At 51.1% G+C, this 14,775-nt stretch overlaps 1 protein-coding gene across 1 annotated transcript; it reads left to right on the top strand.

Moving 5' to 3' along the window:
* Positions 1–6,106: 6,106 nt before the first annotated feature.
* ECHS1 (enoyl-CoA hydratase, short chain 1) lies at positions 6,107–14,436 on the top strand. The gene is made up of 8 exons (XM_043926181.1): positions 6,107–6,265; positions 7,369–7,566; positions 8,030–8,157; positions 8,979–9,078; positions 10,218–10,322; positions 10,774–10,893; positions 11,942–12,009; positions 13,772–14,436. The coding sequence occupies exons 1-8, from the start codon at positions 6,178–6,180 to the stop codon at positions 13,835–13,837; spliced, it is 873 nt and encodes a 290-aa protein (XP_043782116.1). The 5' UTR covers positions 6,107–6,177; the 3' UTR covers positions 13,838–14,436.
* The last annotated feature ends 339 nt before the right edge of the window (positions 14,437–14,775 follow it).

Raw genomic sequence — 14,775 nt, 5'->3', positions numbered from 1 at the left:
CAGGAGGCAGTGACCAAAACCATCTCAAAGAAGAAATGCAAGAAGGCAAAGTGGTTGTCTGAGGAGGTCTTACAAATAGCTGAGGAAAGAAGCAAAAAGCAAGGGAGAAAGGGAAAGATATACCCAATTGAATGCAGAGTTCCAGAGAACAGCAAAGAGATAAGAAGGCCTTCTTAAAAGGACAATGAAAACAAATCAGAGGAAAACAAGAATGGGAAAGACTATAGGTCTCTTCAAGAAAATTGGAGAGATCAAGGAAACATTTCATGCAAGTATGGGCAAGATAAAGGACAGAAACAGTAAGGACCTAATGGAAGCAGAAGAGATTAAGAAGAACTTTTTTTTTTTTTTTTTAAGTCTTAATTTCCCAGATAACTATGATCGTTTGGTTACTCACCTAGAGCCAGACAGACTAGAGTGTGAAGTCAAGTGGGCCTTAGGAAGCATTACTGTGAACAAAGCTAGTGGAGGTGATGGAATTCCAGCTGAGCTATTTAAATTCCTAAAAGATGATGCTGTTCAAGTGCTGCACTGAATATGTCAGCAAATTTGAAAAATTCAGTAGTGGCCACAGGACTGGAAAAGGGCAGTTTCATTCCAATCCCAAAGAAAGGCAATGCCAAAGAATGCTCAAACTACCACACAATTGCATTCATCTCACACACTAGTAAGGTAATGCTCAAAATTCTCCAAGTTAAGCTTCAGCAATATGTGAACCAAGAACTTCCAGATGTACCAGCTGGGTTTTGAAGAGGCAGAGGAACCAGAGATCAAATTACCAACACTCATTGGATCATTCGATAAGCAAGGGAATTCCAGGAAAACATCTGCTTCGTTAGCTATGCTAAAGCCTTTGACTGTGTGGATCACAGCAAACTGTGGAAAATTCTTCAAGAGATGGAGTACCAGACCACTTTACCTGTTTCCTGAGAAAACTGTATGTGGCTCAAGAAGAAACAGTTAGAACCGGACATGGAACAACGGACTGGTTCAAAATTGGGAAAGGAGTAAGACAAGGCTATATTGTCACCCTGATTATTTAACTTATATGCAGAGTAAATCATGTAAAATGCCAGGCTGGATGAATCACAGGCTAGAATCAGGATTTCCAGGAGAAATAACATCAGATATGCAGATGACACCACACTTATGGCAGAAATCAAAGAGGAACCGAAAAGCCTCTTGATGAAGGTAAAAGAGGAGAGTGAAAAAGCTGGCTTAAAACTCAACATTCAAAAAATTAAGATCATGGCATCCAGTCCCCTCACTTCATGGCAAATAGAAGGGGGGAAAGTGGAAGCAGTGACATTTCATTTTCTTGGGCTCCAAAATTACTGTGGACAGTGAATGCAGCCATGAAATTAAAGGACGCTTGGTTCTTGGAAGGAAAGTTATAACAAACCTAGACAGTGTATTCAAGAACAGAGATATCACTTTGCTGACAAAGGTGTGTATAGTCAAACCTATGGTTTTTCAGTAGTCATGTATGAATGTGAGAGTTGGACTATAAAAAAAGGCTGAGTGCAGAAGAACTGATGCTTTTGAACTGTAGTGCTGGAGAAGGCTCTTGAGAGTCCCTTGGACAGTAAGGAGATGAAACCAGTCAATCCTAAAGGAAATCAACCCTGAAAATCTCCATTGGAAGAACTGATGGTGAAGCTGAAGCTCTAATACTTTGGCCACCTGATGCAGAAAGCTACAACACTGGAAAAGACACTGATGCTGAGAAGGACCGAAGGCCAAAGGGGAAGAGGGCAGCAGAGGGTAAGATGATTAGATAGCATCGCCAACTCAGTGGACATGAACTTAGGCAAACTCCAGGAGACAGTGAAAGACAGGGAAGCCTCCAACTAATAAAAATAAATGGAAAAAAAAAAATGAAAAAAGAAAGACAGGAAGCCTGGCATTCACGAGGTCACAAGAGTAGGACACAACTTAGCAACTGAACAGCATCCTAACAGACATCTTATGATGCCACTGATTCGTTTTTCCCTAGTGATGGGCTCCCCACTCCAGGATTCTTGGGCTTCCCTTGTGGCTCAGCTGGTAAAGAATCCGCCTGCACTGCAGGAGACCTGGGTTTGATCCCTGGGTTGGGAAGGTCCCCTGGAGAAGGGAAAGGCTACCCACTCCAGTATTCTGGCCTGGAGAATTCCATGGACTATACAGTCCATGGGGTCGCAAAGAGTCAGACACGACTGAATGACTTTCACTTTCAGTGACTAGTAGTGTTGAACATTTTTTGTGTGCTCATCGGCCATCTGTGTATTTTTATTGTAGAAATATCTGTTCAATCCTCTGCTCTTTGTTAACTGTCTTTGTATCACTGAGTTTGTGAACATCAATAAAGGGAAACCATTTAAAATGGAGTTGGAAGGCCAGAAGAGGGAGCTCTCAGACACTTGACTGTCAATTACAGGAAGCATTGTCAATTACAGACCCAGAGAGAAGGATCACCAACAGGAAAGAATCCTCCATGACAGGTCCCAACCAGAAAGACATTCACTGCATCTTTTCCAGGAAGGTGAGGACCCTAGCTACTAGGCCAATGAGAACCTGTCACCACCCTGAACTCTAATTTGCCTCCAATTGACTTTTTCTTCAGAACTCCTCCCAACTTCCTCTTTTTCTCTGTAAAATAGGGGAAAATGGTAAGTTCAGTTCAGTTCAGATACTCAGTCATGTCCAACTCTTTGCAACCCCATGGACTGCAGCACACCAGGCCTCCCTGTCCATCGCCAACTCCCAAAGTCTACTCATACTCATGTCCATTGAGTCATGAGTCTCATAAAACAGACGAAAATGGTAAAACGACTGTTTTTTTGGATAGCAAGTTGAAAGTATTCTTTATATCTTCTAGACACAAGACCCTTCTCAGAGATATGACTTGTGAGACTTTTTCTCATTCTGTGAGATAGCTTTTCACTTTCTTTATGTTTGCCTCTGAAACATGTAAGTTTTCAATTTCGGTGAAGTCTAATTTTTATATATATATATATATATATATATATATATATGTATTTTTTCTTTTGTCATTTGTGCTTTTGTCCATAAATTATTTCATGAAGGATAGCAGCCACCTACTTCAATACTAGCCCTGGAGTGTTAGAAAAAAATTCTTTCATGTTGGAGCCATTTCCGTTGGTGCCTGTCACAGCACCGTAGCCCACACTAAGACAGAGCCTACTGTGGTAAAGCCTCTTGTTATCTCTTTGTAGGAAAATGTCTTTATTCTATCCTTAGCCTGGAAATAAAGTTTTGCTGAGTATTAAACTCTAATTTGGATTTTATTATTTGCTTGAAAACATCCATTTTCCTTTCATTTGTAGGTGATTTTTTTTTCTTTTCTTTTTGGCTACCCCGTGCAACTTGCAGGGTCATAGTTCTCCTGGTCATAGACCAGGAATGAAACCCAAGCCCCAGCAGTGAAAGGTCTGAGTCCTAACATTGGACCACCAGGTAGTCCCATGTAGGTTATCTTTTTATCTTCACCCTCAAATTTGCAGAATTTGGGCAAGAATACAAATGGAGGCTAATAATAGGTGTCCAAACATTTGAAATTTATAAATCAAAGTCAAGAAATCATTTCATTGTTACAATTTGCATGTGTTCGTGCTAAGTTTCTTCAGTCATGTCCGACTCTTTGTGACCCCATGGAAGGCAGCCCGCCAGGCTCCTCTGTCCGTGGAATTCTCCAGGCAAGAATACTGGAGTAGGTTGCCATACCCTCCTCTAGGGGAGCTTCCTGATCCAGGGATCAAACTCACATTTCTTATGTCTCCAGCATTAGCAGGCAGATTCTTTACTACTAGCACCACCAATTACATCTTATTTTACAAAAATAAACTACTCACATCTAATATTCAATAGATATCTAGTTACCAATGTAAAGAGTCTGTATTATGCTTCACTCATGTTATATCTAGACCTATACATACATAAACTTCAGATTGACATGAATTGTTCATAATTGTCACAAAACTTCCCCCAGCCACTCAGTGCAGCTGCTGCGACTAATGCTGCACACACTCCATGAGCACCTCTGGCCCATGAAATGGGAGGAAGAGAAACATGAAGTATTAATAGATGTTTGTCACAGTGCTCAGCAGGGAAAAACTCAGTTACGTGATGCCTCTAAAAGGAAGCATTTTGTTAATAAATTATCTTTCCCTTTTCTAAACACATCTGCCTCACAACTCCTCTCCACACTGCAAAACAGTATTAACTCTGAATTCTCCGTGACATTTAAATCAAGTCCCCCTAAAACCAAATCCTCTGAGTTCATGATTAATCTCTCCACCCCAAACCTTCCTTTCTTGTGCCCTCTGACCTCAGTACTGTGCTAACTGAACACTAACCAGGTAGAGTCAGATGACTAAGATGGATATTGTCGATAAAAGAGTTAGTGTACTAAAATTGCTGCTGTAGACCTCATTAATGTACAAACTCAGGTTATTTCTCCAGGGCAAGATGAGCTCACAGACTCCTCAACCATGGACCACCAAGCCTGAGAACGTAAATCGGAGACATCCTGACTCCTGAAACTAGATTCAGAAATGTCACAAAATGAATCTCAACCTTTCTTTTTTTAAAAAAAAGCTTTTTTTTTTTTTTTTAATCCCCTAACTCAAAGACCAAGTTGGTCAGAGGCTTATCAGAGTTGGTCTGAGTGGATCTGAGATTGTCTCTCACCCCTTTGCTTGGCATGCTGCAAACACCCACCGTCAGGGAGTTTGGCTTTCTGCTCTGGTTACACCTGAACATGGCGCTGAGAGCTGACTTCAGGCCACAGGTAGGGCCGCCCAGCTCCAGGGAGTCCACAGGCAGGTTTGGCTAGAAAGCCACTGCCTCCAGCTCAGAGTCCAGGACCCAGCTGTGGCTCTCGAGGTCCAGTCACTCAAGAGTGGGTACACCCTGCCTGTCCTGCAGCCTGAGACACAGCAGGAAGGGCCAAAGGTCAAGGGCACGGCTGCGCCTAGAGTAGAGAAGACCGAGGTAGTGTAGGCCGGCAGACAGCTCCACCAAGAGCCCTGCAGGCCAGCACCATGGACTGGTGGGCTGGTGCACTCGCGCGAGCTCCTGGAGGTCCCTCTTGGCACTTGGGTGTCCCAGCCAGCTGTGCGTCGTCAGGCCCCAGGCTTGGGAGCCGGCAGTGAGCAGGCCACACAAGTTTCCACCCCCACGGCTCAGCTAGCCCTGGAGCGTCTGGTCTCAGATCTTCTGGGCTACTTCTGTCAACTGCCAATGGGCACTTGCCAAGAGCATTTGCCAGCGACTGAACAACAACAAGGGTGTTTGCCATCTGCGTCTGCGGAGATCCAACCCTGTGCTACTGTAGTTGCCGACCTTCATTCAGGGTGGAGAGTGAGGCACTCTGTGCTCCAGGGAAACTGGTGTAAGAGCTCTTTAGACAGATATTTTCAGAAACTTATTTCATGACCCCAGTCCTTCCATCTCTTGGTATCTAGAAAAGCACTAAATCCCTTCACCCTGACATTCACCCTTCACCCTGGCTCCTCATGACTAACAGAAAACCTTTTGTAAAGTAAGCACTTGATTGCAGTGACCTCCCAGTGCACCAAAATCTGATATATTGACCTTCCCCCACTTCCTCTTTCGGAGAAGGCAATGGCAACCCACTCCAGTACTCTTGCCTGGAAAATCCCATGGACGGAGGAGCCTGGTAGGCTGCAGTCCATGGGGTCGCGAAGAGTAGGACACTTCTGAAGCGACTCAGCAGCAGCAGCAGCACTGCCTCTTTGAACAATTCCTCTGAGCTATCTGAGGTACAGTCTCCCCCAGCTGCAGTCCTCATTTTGCCCCAAATAAAACTTAACTTGAAACTCTCACATTGTGCATTTTTTCAGTCAACAGTTCCTACAGCTTGGGGCGGCACAGGCGGCAGAAGGACCAGAACCCGAATTCCAAACCCTTCGCCCAGCCCTGTGCCGCTTCCGCCCCTCCTCCTGGACCCTCCTTCTGCCCCCTCCTCCCGAAACCGCAGGCCCGTCGCCCCGCCCACTGCCGCCGCCTGGCGTGGTCTCGCGATACATGCTTGGTCTCGCGGCCCGGGCCGGTGGGCGGGGCGGGCGCTGACTGGCGCGGCCGGGGGGCGGCTCCGCGGGGGCGGGCCCTCAGCGCGGGTGGGCGGAGGGGACAGTCGTCCACGCGAGCGCCATGGCCGCCTTACGTGCCCTGCTGCCCCGCGTCCGCGCTCCGCTGCGGCCCTGGCTCTGCTGCCCGGTACAGCGCTTCTTCGCCTCGAGTGAGTGCGGGGCCGCGGGGGCGGGCCGTGGTTGGGGTCGCAGGGCCTCTTCCTGGGCCGGGACCCCTGGGCCGCACCGCGCTCCTGCCCGGGGAGCGTCCAGCCTGACGCCCCCGCCCAGCACCTCATTCCTGAGCGCGCGGAACCCTGGATCACTAGCGTCTCGACCCCGGGTTCTCGGGGCTGAGTGCCAAGACCTCTGGCCACTTCAGCATTTGGTGTGAAAGCCCTCAGACTGAGAGGACACGCGGTTCCGGCATCTGCAATTAGAAGGGGTCGCGCGTGCTGTCCTGTGGTGCCTCCTGCCCAGCCTCCCCAGATCCACTGCTTCTCCCTTCAGGTTCTGCCTGCCCCACCCCCAGCCAGCCGGGCACCCCCGCTCCCCCACCACCCCCCCCCCCTCGCCCCTTCACCACCCCGTATTTCCCAGGAACTCTTGGCCACATCTCTGGGAACGAATCTCTACAGCCTCTTCCTTCACCTATGTGTCCACTTAACCTAGCTGTTAACTGGCGTTCATGTTACCTGAGTTCCTTTTGACCACCTGCTCCTACATCCTGGCCTGTACCCAGCAGTCTTTTTTGGTCTTGTATACGGTGTGTGGGGGATGCTGCCTACACATGGGTGATTTCAGTCACTCCCCAGCAAGCCCACCGGATAGGTACCCCGTTCAAGGAAGCAGCTGCCTTGGTTAAGCTCCCCCCCACCCCCCGTCCCGCCCGAGGTCATTCTGGCTCCCTGAGCAGGTTGCCCCTCCTAGGGCAGTTGCCCTTTGCCTGTGTGCACTTCACCCAGTTGGCATCTGTTTAAAGAGGGAGTTTCCTCATTTCTTGTTTCTACAGGATCCCAGGCATCTCCCGCACAGGTTCTGGGAGATGCCAACCAAAACATTCAGAAGGAAGGCCGCTGGTCATTGCTGGGGCTGTCTTAATTTGAGGAAACATTCCAACATCTGTGAAAGCAGAGAGCCCTGCAATGTGAGCTGCAGCACCAGGGACTGAGCAGGGCCCTCAGGTGTCAGGGTCACCCTGTCCAGTGACAGAATACATCCCCCAGTTTGATGCCTCTGTTAGTGGAAATCCTGCTTTCCCTTTTCTTCCCAGGTGCAGCCTTTGAGTACATCATCACAGCAAAGAAGGGAAAGAACAGCAACGTGGGGTTGATCCAGCTGAACCGCCCCAAGGCCCTCAATGCGCTCTGCAATGGCCTGATTGCGGAGCTCAACCAGGCACTGCAGGCCTTCGAGGAAGACCCAGCCGTGGGGGCCATTGTCCTCACAGGCGGGGAGAAGGCGTTTGCAGGTGAGCTGGGCAGCATGGTGGCCAGCCACCAGGTATGTGATCACACCTGTGGCATGGCAGGCAGCCTTATACCTCCATGAAGGCATCAGGCAAGTTCTGCAGCGTGGGGATTTATTTACATAAGGTAGACCAAACCCTGAGCTGCTTGGAGGGACCTCTCTGGTGTTTAATGTTGAGCACGCTCTGCCAGCAAAATCAACCTGCTCACAGGCAGGCAGGTCTCAGGTGAGAGGGACTAGTGAGTGAGCCCAGCTCTCTCTGAGTCCCCTCCTGGTCTGTCCTGCCCACATCCCTCTGCGTTACTTCTGTCACCTCATATCGCGCAGTGTTGCACTGTGCCCCCAGCCCAGCTGTGTGTCCATGTGGCCTTTCCCAAAGCCCCAGTGCTTACCCTTGGGACACTCAGCAGCTGCCTGTTGATGTGGGACCTCTGGTAACTGGAACATCATTTCCCACCACCCAGCTGGAGCCGACATCAAGGAAATGCAGAGCCACACATTCCAGGACTGTTACTCTGGTGGGTTTTTGAGCCACTGGGACCGACTGACGCGTGTCAAGAAGCCAATCATAGCTGCTGTCAATGGCTATGCCGTGAGTGTTCCCCCCACAGCGCCTCCTTGCACTCAGAGCACCTGAAGGAACTGTATCTGTGCAGTAAGACCAGTTTTTATTTGGAGGAGGCTGTGTCTTGTTCTCAATGATGCAAAAGAACCAAGACCTGTAAAGGGCGTTTAGCATCTGCTCTGTGGGAGGGGGTTCAGCTATTGGCCTTTGGATTCCCCTGTTAGTAAAGCCTCCTAGTCTTCAGCATGGTCCCTAAGACTCCCCAGGAGCCGCCTTCCCCCTCTGCAAGGTTAAGGGCACATGTGTTGGCTTTCTGTGCAGTTTTGATGACTTTCCAACCTGCACTGCCTTATGACTTAACTCCTTCTGCTACTGTTGAAAGCTCTGGGTGCCCCGTTTGGTGCGTCGGGGTCTCCTGTAAGCGCCTGGAAGGATCAGAGGTTCTGGGGCTGGTTGTGGCCTGTACAGAAGTGAGAAGGATCTTTCAACTCACAATTCCTTAGTAAAGCTTCCTTGGGGTGAGCAGGTCAGTGGGCAGAGTGTCTTGAAACACAGCGGCCTCTCAGTTCTCCCCTCTCTTGGCTGCCTTTGAGCTCCCTCAGCCGAGTGGAGTGGCCACGACAGACACTGTAGGACATGCAAGGCCAAAAGCATTTGCTGTCTGGCCCTGGCCAGAAAGCTTGGCAGAATCAACTGTGTACGTAATTTATGGAAACAGTTACCTAACTTGCCACCTCTGTGTTGACGTCTACTGTACCCCAGACCACGTTCCTTTTAATAGAAGACTTAAATGAGCAAATAGAGTGATTTTTAACTGGGGTCCTCTTGCATTGCCTCTTGTTTTGCAGCTTGGTGGTGGCTGTGAACTTGCTATGATGTGTGACATCATTTATGCTGGAGAGAAAGCCCAGTTTGGGCAGCCGGAGATTCTAATAGGAACCATCCCAGGTAAAGGCTCTAGCGTCAGCTCTTCAAGTAATCAGCCCAAATCTGCCCTCTGCCGGGCATCTGGGCTGTCTCGGCATCAGACAAACAGTGAGGCTGTAGTGTGAGCCTGGCTGCACTACCGTCCGCGCGGGGCGGGGCATGGGGGCCTGGAGCCCTGCCGGCTCCTCTGGGCAGGCCACACACTGGCTTCCGACCGCAGTGACTCTTGCTGCTGAGCCGCATCCATGGTGGGTCCTTGTAGGTCAGCAGCTCAGAGAAGAAAACATGGTGACCATGGGCCAGCGCTGAGGGCTCCCGTTTCAATGGCCAGAGCGAGACCCATGGCCTCAGCAGGTTCAGAGCAGAGAATCTCATCCCCCACGGGGAGGGCAATGGGAGCAGTGGGCCAACAGCGGTGCCTCTGCCCCTCGGCCCACCTGACGAGAGCCACAGGCTGTGTCCGCACAAAGTCTCTACCCGGGTGTAGAGCCTGGAGTCCAGGGTCTCAGCCAGGCCAGGCAGTGAGCCGCGTGGGGTCAGCTGAGGGTGACTGCCAGACTCTTCCTGTCCCAGTGCCCAAGGTCCCCACCACGTTGAGGTAGTGCCTGAGTCTGCTGGACCGTGGGCGCCTCCCTCAGGTGGCTGCTTGCCTCGCCCTGGCAGCCCTGGGGTTCACTGTGGGCAGGTGAATGGGCAGACCAGTCTTTCCAGTCAGAGGCTGTTGAGTGGGCGGGAAGGGGAGCAGGGCCTGTGGAGGCGAAGTCCACGTGGGGCTAGACACCCGAAGATCCCAGGAGAGAGGAGCACGTCCCCAGGCCCGAGAGGCAGGAGCCTTGCCCACGTCCCAGTCCGGGAGCAGAGCCGATTGGGATAGGAGGCCGCCCCCAGCTGCCCTCCAGGGTGGGTCAGGTCAGGGTCTGCAAGCTCCACGCATCCATCCAGAGTCTGACTCCTGCACGAGAGGCGCTGGCACAGGGGGCCCAGGGCACGAGGCAGGGGCCTGAGTGTGGGAAGGAGCTTCCCTTGTGGTGTCTGGGTCCCCCAGTTCTGCCCACCCCCCAGCCGTGCTATAGGTCTTCATGCCCTAGACACTTGCCAGCAGCGTGTCTGTGGCTTCTTGGCCACAGAGCGGCACGCCCAGCAGCCCTCTTCCCCTGCAGGTGCAGGCGGCACCCAGAGACTGACCCGTGCCGTCGGAAAGTCACTGGCCATGGAGATGGTCCTCACTGGTGACCGGATCTCAGCCCAGGATGCCAAGCAAGCAGGTACAGGCTGGAGCTGCCCCGTGGAGTTGCCCCCTTGGGAAGCTGAGTGGAGAGGGGAGGGCCTCACCTAGGGATTCCCACAGTGATCAGCACAGAGCTTTCCGGCATCCTATGAGTCCAGGATACTCCCTGCCTGTGTCTGTTTGAAATACCACCATGCACAACGGAGTGACTCAAATGTCCTCGTGAATTAAAGACTAACAGTGACACCATCCCACTTCTCAGAACCAACATGAACAGTGGGGGGTCTCCAAGACCCCCTGCAGGCAGGCCCTCTCCCGGCCCCTCAGTGACCTTTGCCTGTAAGAGCCCCATGACCTCTGCAGCCGAGGGTGGCGGCCCCACCAGGGGACACTGTGGGTCCTTTGCTGTGTCTCTGTTGGAGGCCCACGCTGTGACAGAGAACTAGAACCAGTTGTTTCCACGTGTTGTTTACCTTTTTGTGTTGTAGGTCTTGTAAGCAAAATTTTTCCTGTTGAGACAGTGGTTGAAGAAGCCATCCAATGTGCAGAAAAAATTGCCAGCAACTCTAAAATTGTAACAGCAATGGCCAAAGAATCAGTGAACGCAGGTAGGGAAGAGGGTGGAGAGGCCGCACAGGAGTGGTTGCGAGGCTTGACAGTTTGGGGTCTGAATTGTGCGTCTTAATTAATCTGGACAAAAATTGTTAGATTTCTCAGTATTTCGATTTTGGCTCTACATAGCATCCTAGTTTCTAGTTGCTTGCTCACAAATTCTGTTGAACTGGTCTGAGCTCCCCTTGGAAGCAGGACCTGAGAACTGGGCCAGCCTGGGGGCCAGTGTTGGCGAGCAGAGGCAGCCCGGGAGGGTCCCCTGCAGAACCTGGGAGGAAGAGGTTCCTCTCTGCTGCAGCCACTCCTGACCATCCGGGGGTGAGCCGGGGGCAGTTCCGCCCTCCCGGCTGTGGGTCTGAGCTCAGTGGCCACTCTTGGCCAGCAGAGCAGCTCTGACCACCCCTCTTGAGAATCGCTTGGGTGTTAACACGGCGATTTCTTCTCAGCGTGGAGCGAGGCTGACCCTTTGCTTGTGCCGCCTGTGAGGGCAGAGAGTGGCCCTGGAGGGCCGTGCTGCCCCGACCCTGCCTCTGCTCCCCGGGCTCAGCCTTCAGTGCGTGGAGTGTGCAGGGCGGGGGTGCGCAGCGAGGCCCGGGGTGCCTGTCACCACCTGGCGCTGGTCACGGGGCCTGGCTGCAGGGGCTGCTGCGGAAGCTTCCACGAGCCTCGCGCCCCCTCACCTCTGCTGCAGACGTAGTTGGGCCTCGCTCCGTTCTGCCCACAGCTCCGTTTTCAGTGTCGTCCTTACTTCTTTGTCGTGCTTCTAGAGTCCGCGTTCTGGGCTTCCTCAGCCCCCTCGTGACTGGACAGTTTTTTCCAACCCGCCTTCCACACCGGTCACGCCGGCCCCCACACAGGCCCACGGAGCCCGGGAGCAGCTGCTCACTGGGCCGCAGCCGGGGTGACACCTGGAGAGGGAGGCTGCACTTCAATCCCGTGACATCAAAGCACACGTCGGTCCCCGGGCTGGTTCCTGCCTCTGCAAAAAGTTCTGTGCTCCCACGTCTGTGTCTCAGCTCCTCACTGCAGGGTTTTCTTTTTCAGCTTTTGAAATGACATTAGCAGAAGGCGTTAAATTGGAGAAGAAGCTCTTCTACTCAACTTTTGCCACTGTGAGTAGCCTTATTCACGTGGGGAATCACATGGTCCAGCCGTGGAAGTTCTGGAATTTGGTTGTAGATTTTATCACCATTTCTCTCTGGTCAGAACTCATAGCCTCCCTGTAGATGGGCAGTGATGTTTGCAAATAAATGGGGCTTCCCTGGTGGCTCAGACCGTAAAGAATCCACCTGCAGTGCGGGAGACCTGGCTTCAATCCCTGGGTCGGGAAGATCCCCTGGAGGAGGGCATGGCAACCCACTCCAGCATTCTTGCCTGGAGAAGCCCAAGGACAGAGGAGCCTGGCAGGCTACAGTCCACGGGGTCACACAGAGCCAGACACGACTGAGCAAATAGCACACAGCACGGTGTGTGGAAGTTCAAAAGTACAAAAACTTTTACAGTTATTTCTTATTACAGAAGATCTTAGGAACTGCACACTTAAATAGCAGTTCCTGTATTTAAAAGGCAATCTGTTTACCCATAATTTTCATAGATCATTCCAGTTACTTGGAATGGGGATCAAATGTATTTTAACACTGTAATTTGAAGCCTTGGCACATTATTTTCCAGGGTATCTGCCAGTAACTTGAAGGAAGTCATTCCTGTAATAGTCACTAAAATTCATTTCTTACTATCTGGAAGTCATATATAGGTGTTGCATAAAAGAAAGATTAAAATGACTTTGGTTCTTGAGGAAGTGCAGATATGTGTGTGTACATGTGTATGTGCACATGTGAGTGCATGTGTGTGGTATGGGTGCATGCATGTACTATGCATTGTGAGTACATGTGTGTGCACTTGTGTGGGGGTGCATGTGTGTCGTGTGAGTGTGTGTTGTATGAGTACATGCATGTGGTATGAGTGCATATGTGAGTACATGCCTGTGCGCACTTATGTGTGAGTGCATGCATGTGGTATGAGTATTCATGTGTTGTGAGTGCGTGTGTGCGTGTATGTGTGTGGTGTGAGTGCATGCATGTACTGTGAGTGCACTGTGTGCACGTGTGAGTACATGTGTGTGCACTTGTGTGGGGGTGCATGTGTATGCTGTGAGTACATGTGTGTGCACTTATATGTGAGTGCATGCATGTACTGTGAGTGCATGTGGTGTGAGTGCGTGTGTGCATGTGTGAGTACATGCCTGTGTGCACTTATGTGTGAGTGCATGCATGTGGTATGAGTATATTCGTGTGTTGTGAGTGCATATGTGTACACATGAGTGTATTCGTGTGTTGTGAGTACATGTGTGAGTGCATGTGTGTGGTATTGCATGTGAGTGCGTGTGTGAGTATTGCATGTGTACTCTTGTGTGTGAGTGCATGCATGTGGTGTGAGTGTTCATTTGTTGTGAGTACGTGTGTGTGTGCGTGTGTCAGTGCGTTTGTGAGGAAGGAGGGCCGAGGTAGAGCCTTTCCTTGTGTCCTGCTTCCTCACCCTCTGGACACCACGTGACACAGGTCACACTAGATCCAGGTCATGATTTGGTGAACGAGTACATGCACCTGAGGTTCTCTGTAGATGAGGGTTTGTTTCACTCGAAGGTTAGTGGATGACAGAATGATGGTCACCACGGCAGGGCAGGGGTGTTTACTGTGAAAATACCCATTTCCGGGCCCACCCTCGCTGGTCAGGGAGTTGGGTCATTCACCCTTGAGGTGATCCCACCACAGAACCCATGGGTGTGGACAGCTGTGGGTGGGAGGAGCCGGCAGGCAGTGAGCAGGCCTGGGCTCGGGAAAAGTCACCGTCCACCCCTGCTTCTTCTCCCCACAGGAAGACCGGAAGGAAGGGATGGCCGCGTTTGTGGAGAAGAGAAAGGCCAACTTCAAAGACCAGTGACAGCCGGCCGCCTCTACCTCGGCCCCCTTTCTAGGAGGACGAGCAGCTTCAGAAGCTGATCAACGCTTCTGTCTCGTGCGCAGTGTTGGTGACACATGGCTTCTCTCGGGGTCTGCAGGGTGGTGTGGGCTCCCAGCCTGCTGGGGGGCAGATGGCCTTCACCCAGTGGTCACGGGGCCCCGGCTTGGCCACTGTGTCATTTGCAGCGGTGGACGTGGCCACTCAGAGTGAAGGCCTTGCTGCTGGGTCTCTAAAGGGACATGCTCTTGACTGACAGACTTCAGGTCACATTAGGCATTTTTTTGGTTATTTCTATTCTTGAGAGTTCTATCACTTTTTAAACACTTTTGTCTGTCATTCTAAACAACAACATTCAAACAGAACAAAGTCTGTGAAGTGCTCCCATCCTCATCCTAGGGTGACTTCTCTTCACAGCTTCATGGCCCTTAGGATTTTCTGTGCCCACGCGCTCAACGTGTGAAACTCGGTTTTCTTTGTATGAAAATGGTTCTCCACATTTCTGCTTCTTTCGCACAGATGCACCCTGTTCTTCATGACTGTGATTCTTTTCATTGTAAAATAGATAACAGAAAACTTGCTGTTTTATCCACTTTTGGATGTACCTCGCAGCGTGCCTTCACAGTGTTTTCATCTATCTCCATGCGGTTTCATCGCCCAGAACAGAAACTACGCCTCAACATTAAGCCCCTACCTGGCCCCCCGCCCCCCGGATCCTGGGGACCTTTATTCCACTTTCTTTCTGTTGCTGAGTTGAATGTAATATTTCCAAAGTCCACCCAGGTGGTAACAGTGACAACTTTACAGTGACAACAGCCACTTTTTGTGGCTGAAGACGATTCCTACTCGCGTTCTTTTCAGTGGCCCTGAAGTGTTTTATGACGTGTGTGCGTTGTGATCTGCTTACTCAAGTGGCTCAG

The sequence above is a fragment of the Cervus elaphus genome, chromosome 15 (assembly GCF_910594005.1).
Source record: "Cervus elaphus chromosome 15, mCerEla1.1, whole genome shotgun sequence".
Lineage (NCBI taxonomy): Eukaryota > Metazoa > Chordata > Mammalia > Artiodactyla > Cervidae > Cervus > Cervus elaphus.
This window is presented reverse-complemented; position numbering and strand designations above follow the sequence as displayed.

Bases quoted from the DNA above. Each gene is read 5' to 3' on its own strand.
- ECHS1 (XM_043926181.1), top strand. From the start codon at position 6,178: ATGGCCGCCTTACGTGCCCTGCTGCCCCGCGTCCGCGCTCCGCTGCGG. The intron at 7,567-8,029 runs GTGAGCTGGGCA...CCCACCACCCAG, and splicing joins CGGGGAGAAGGCGTTTGCAG to CTGGAGCCGACATCAAGGAA. The intron at 10,894-11,941 runs GTAGGGAAGAGG...TTTCTTTTTCAG, and splicing joins CAAAGAATCAGTGAACGCAG to CTTTTGAAATGACATTAGCA.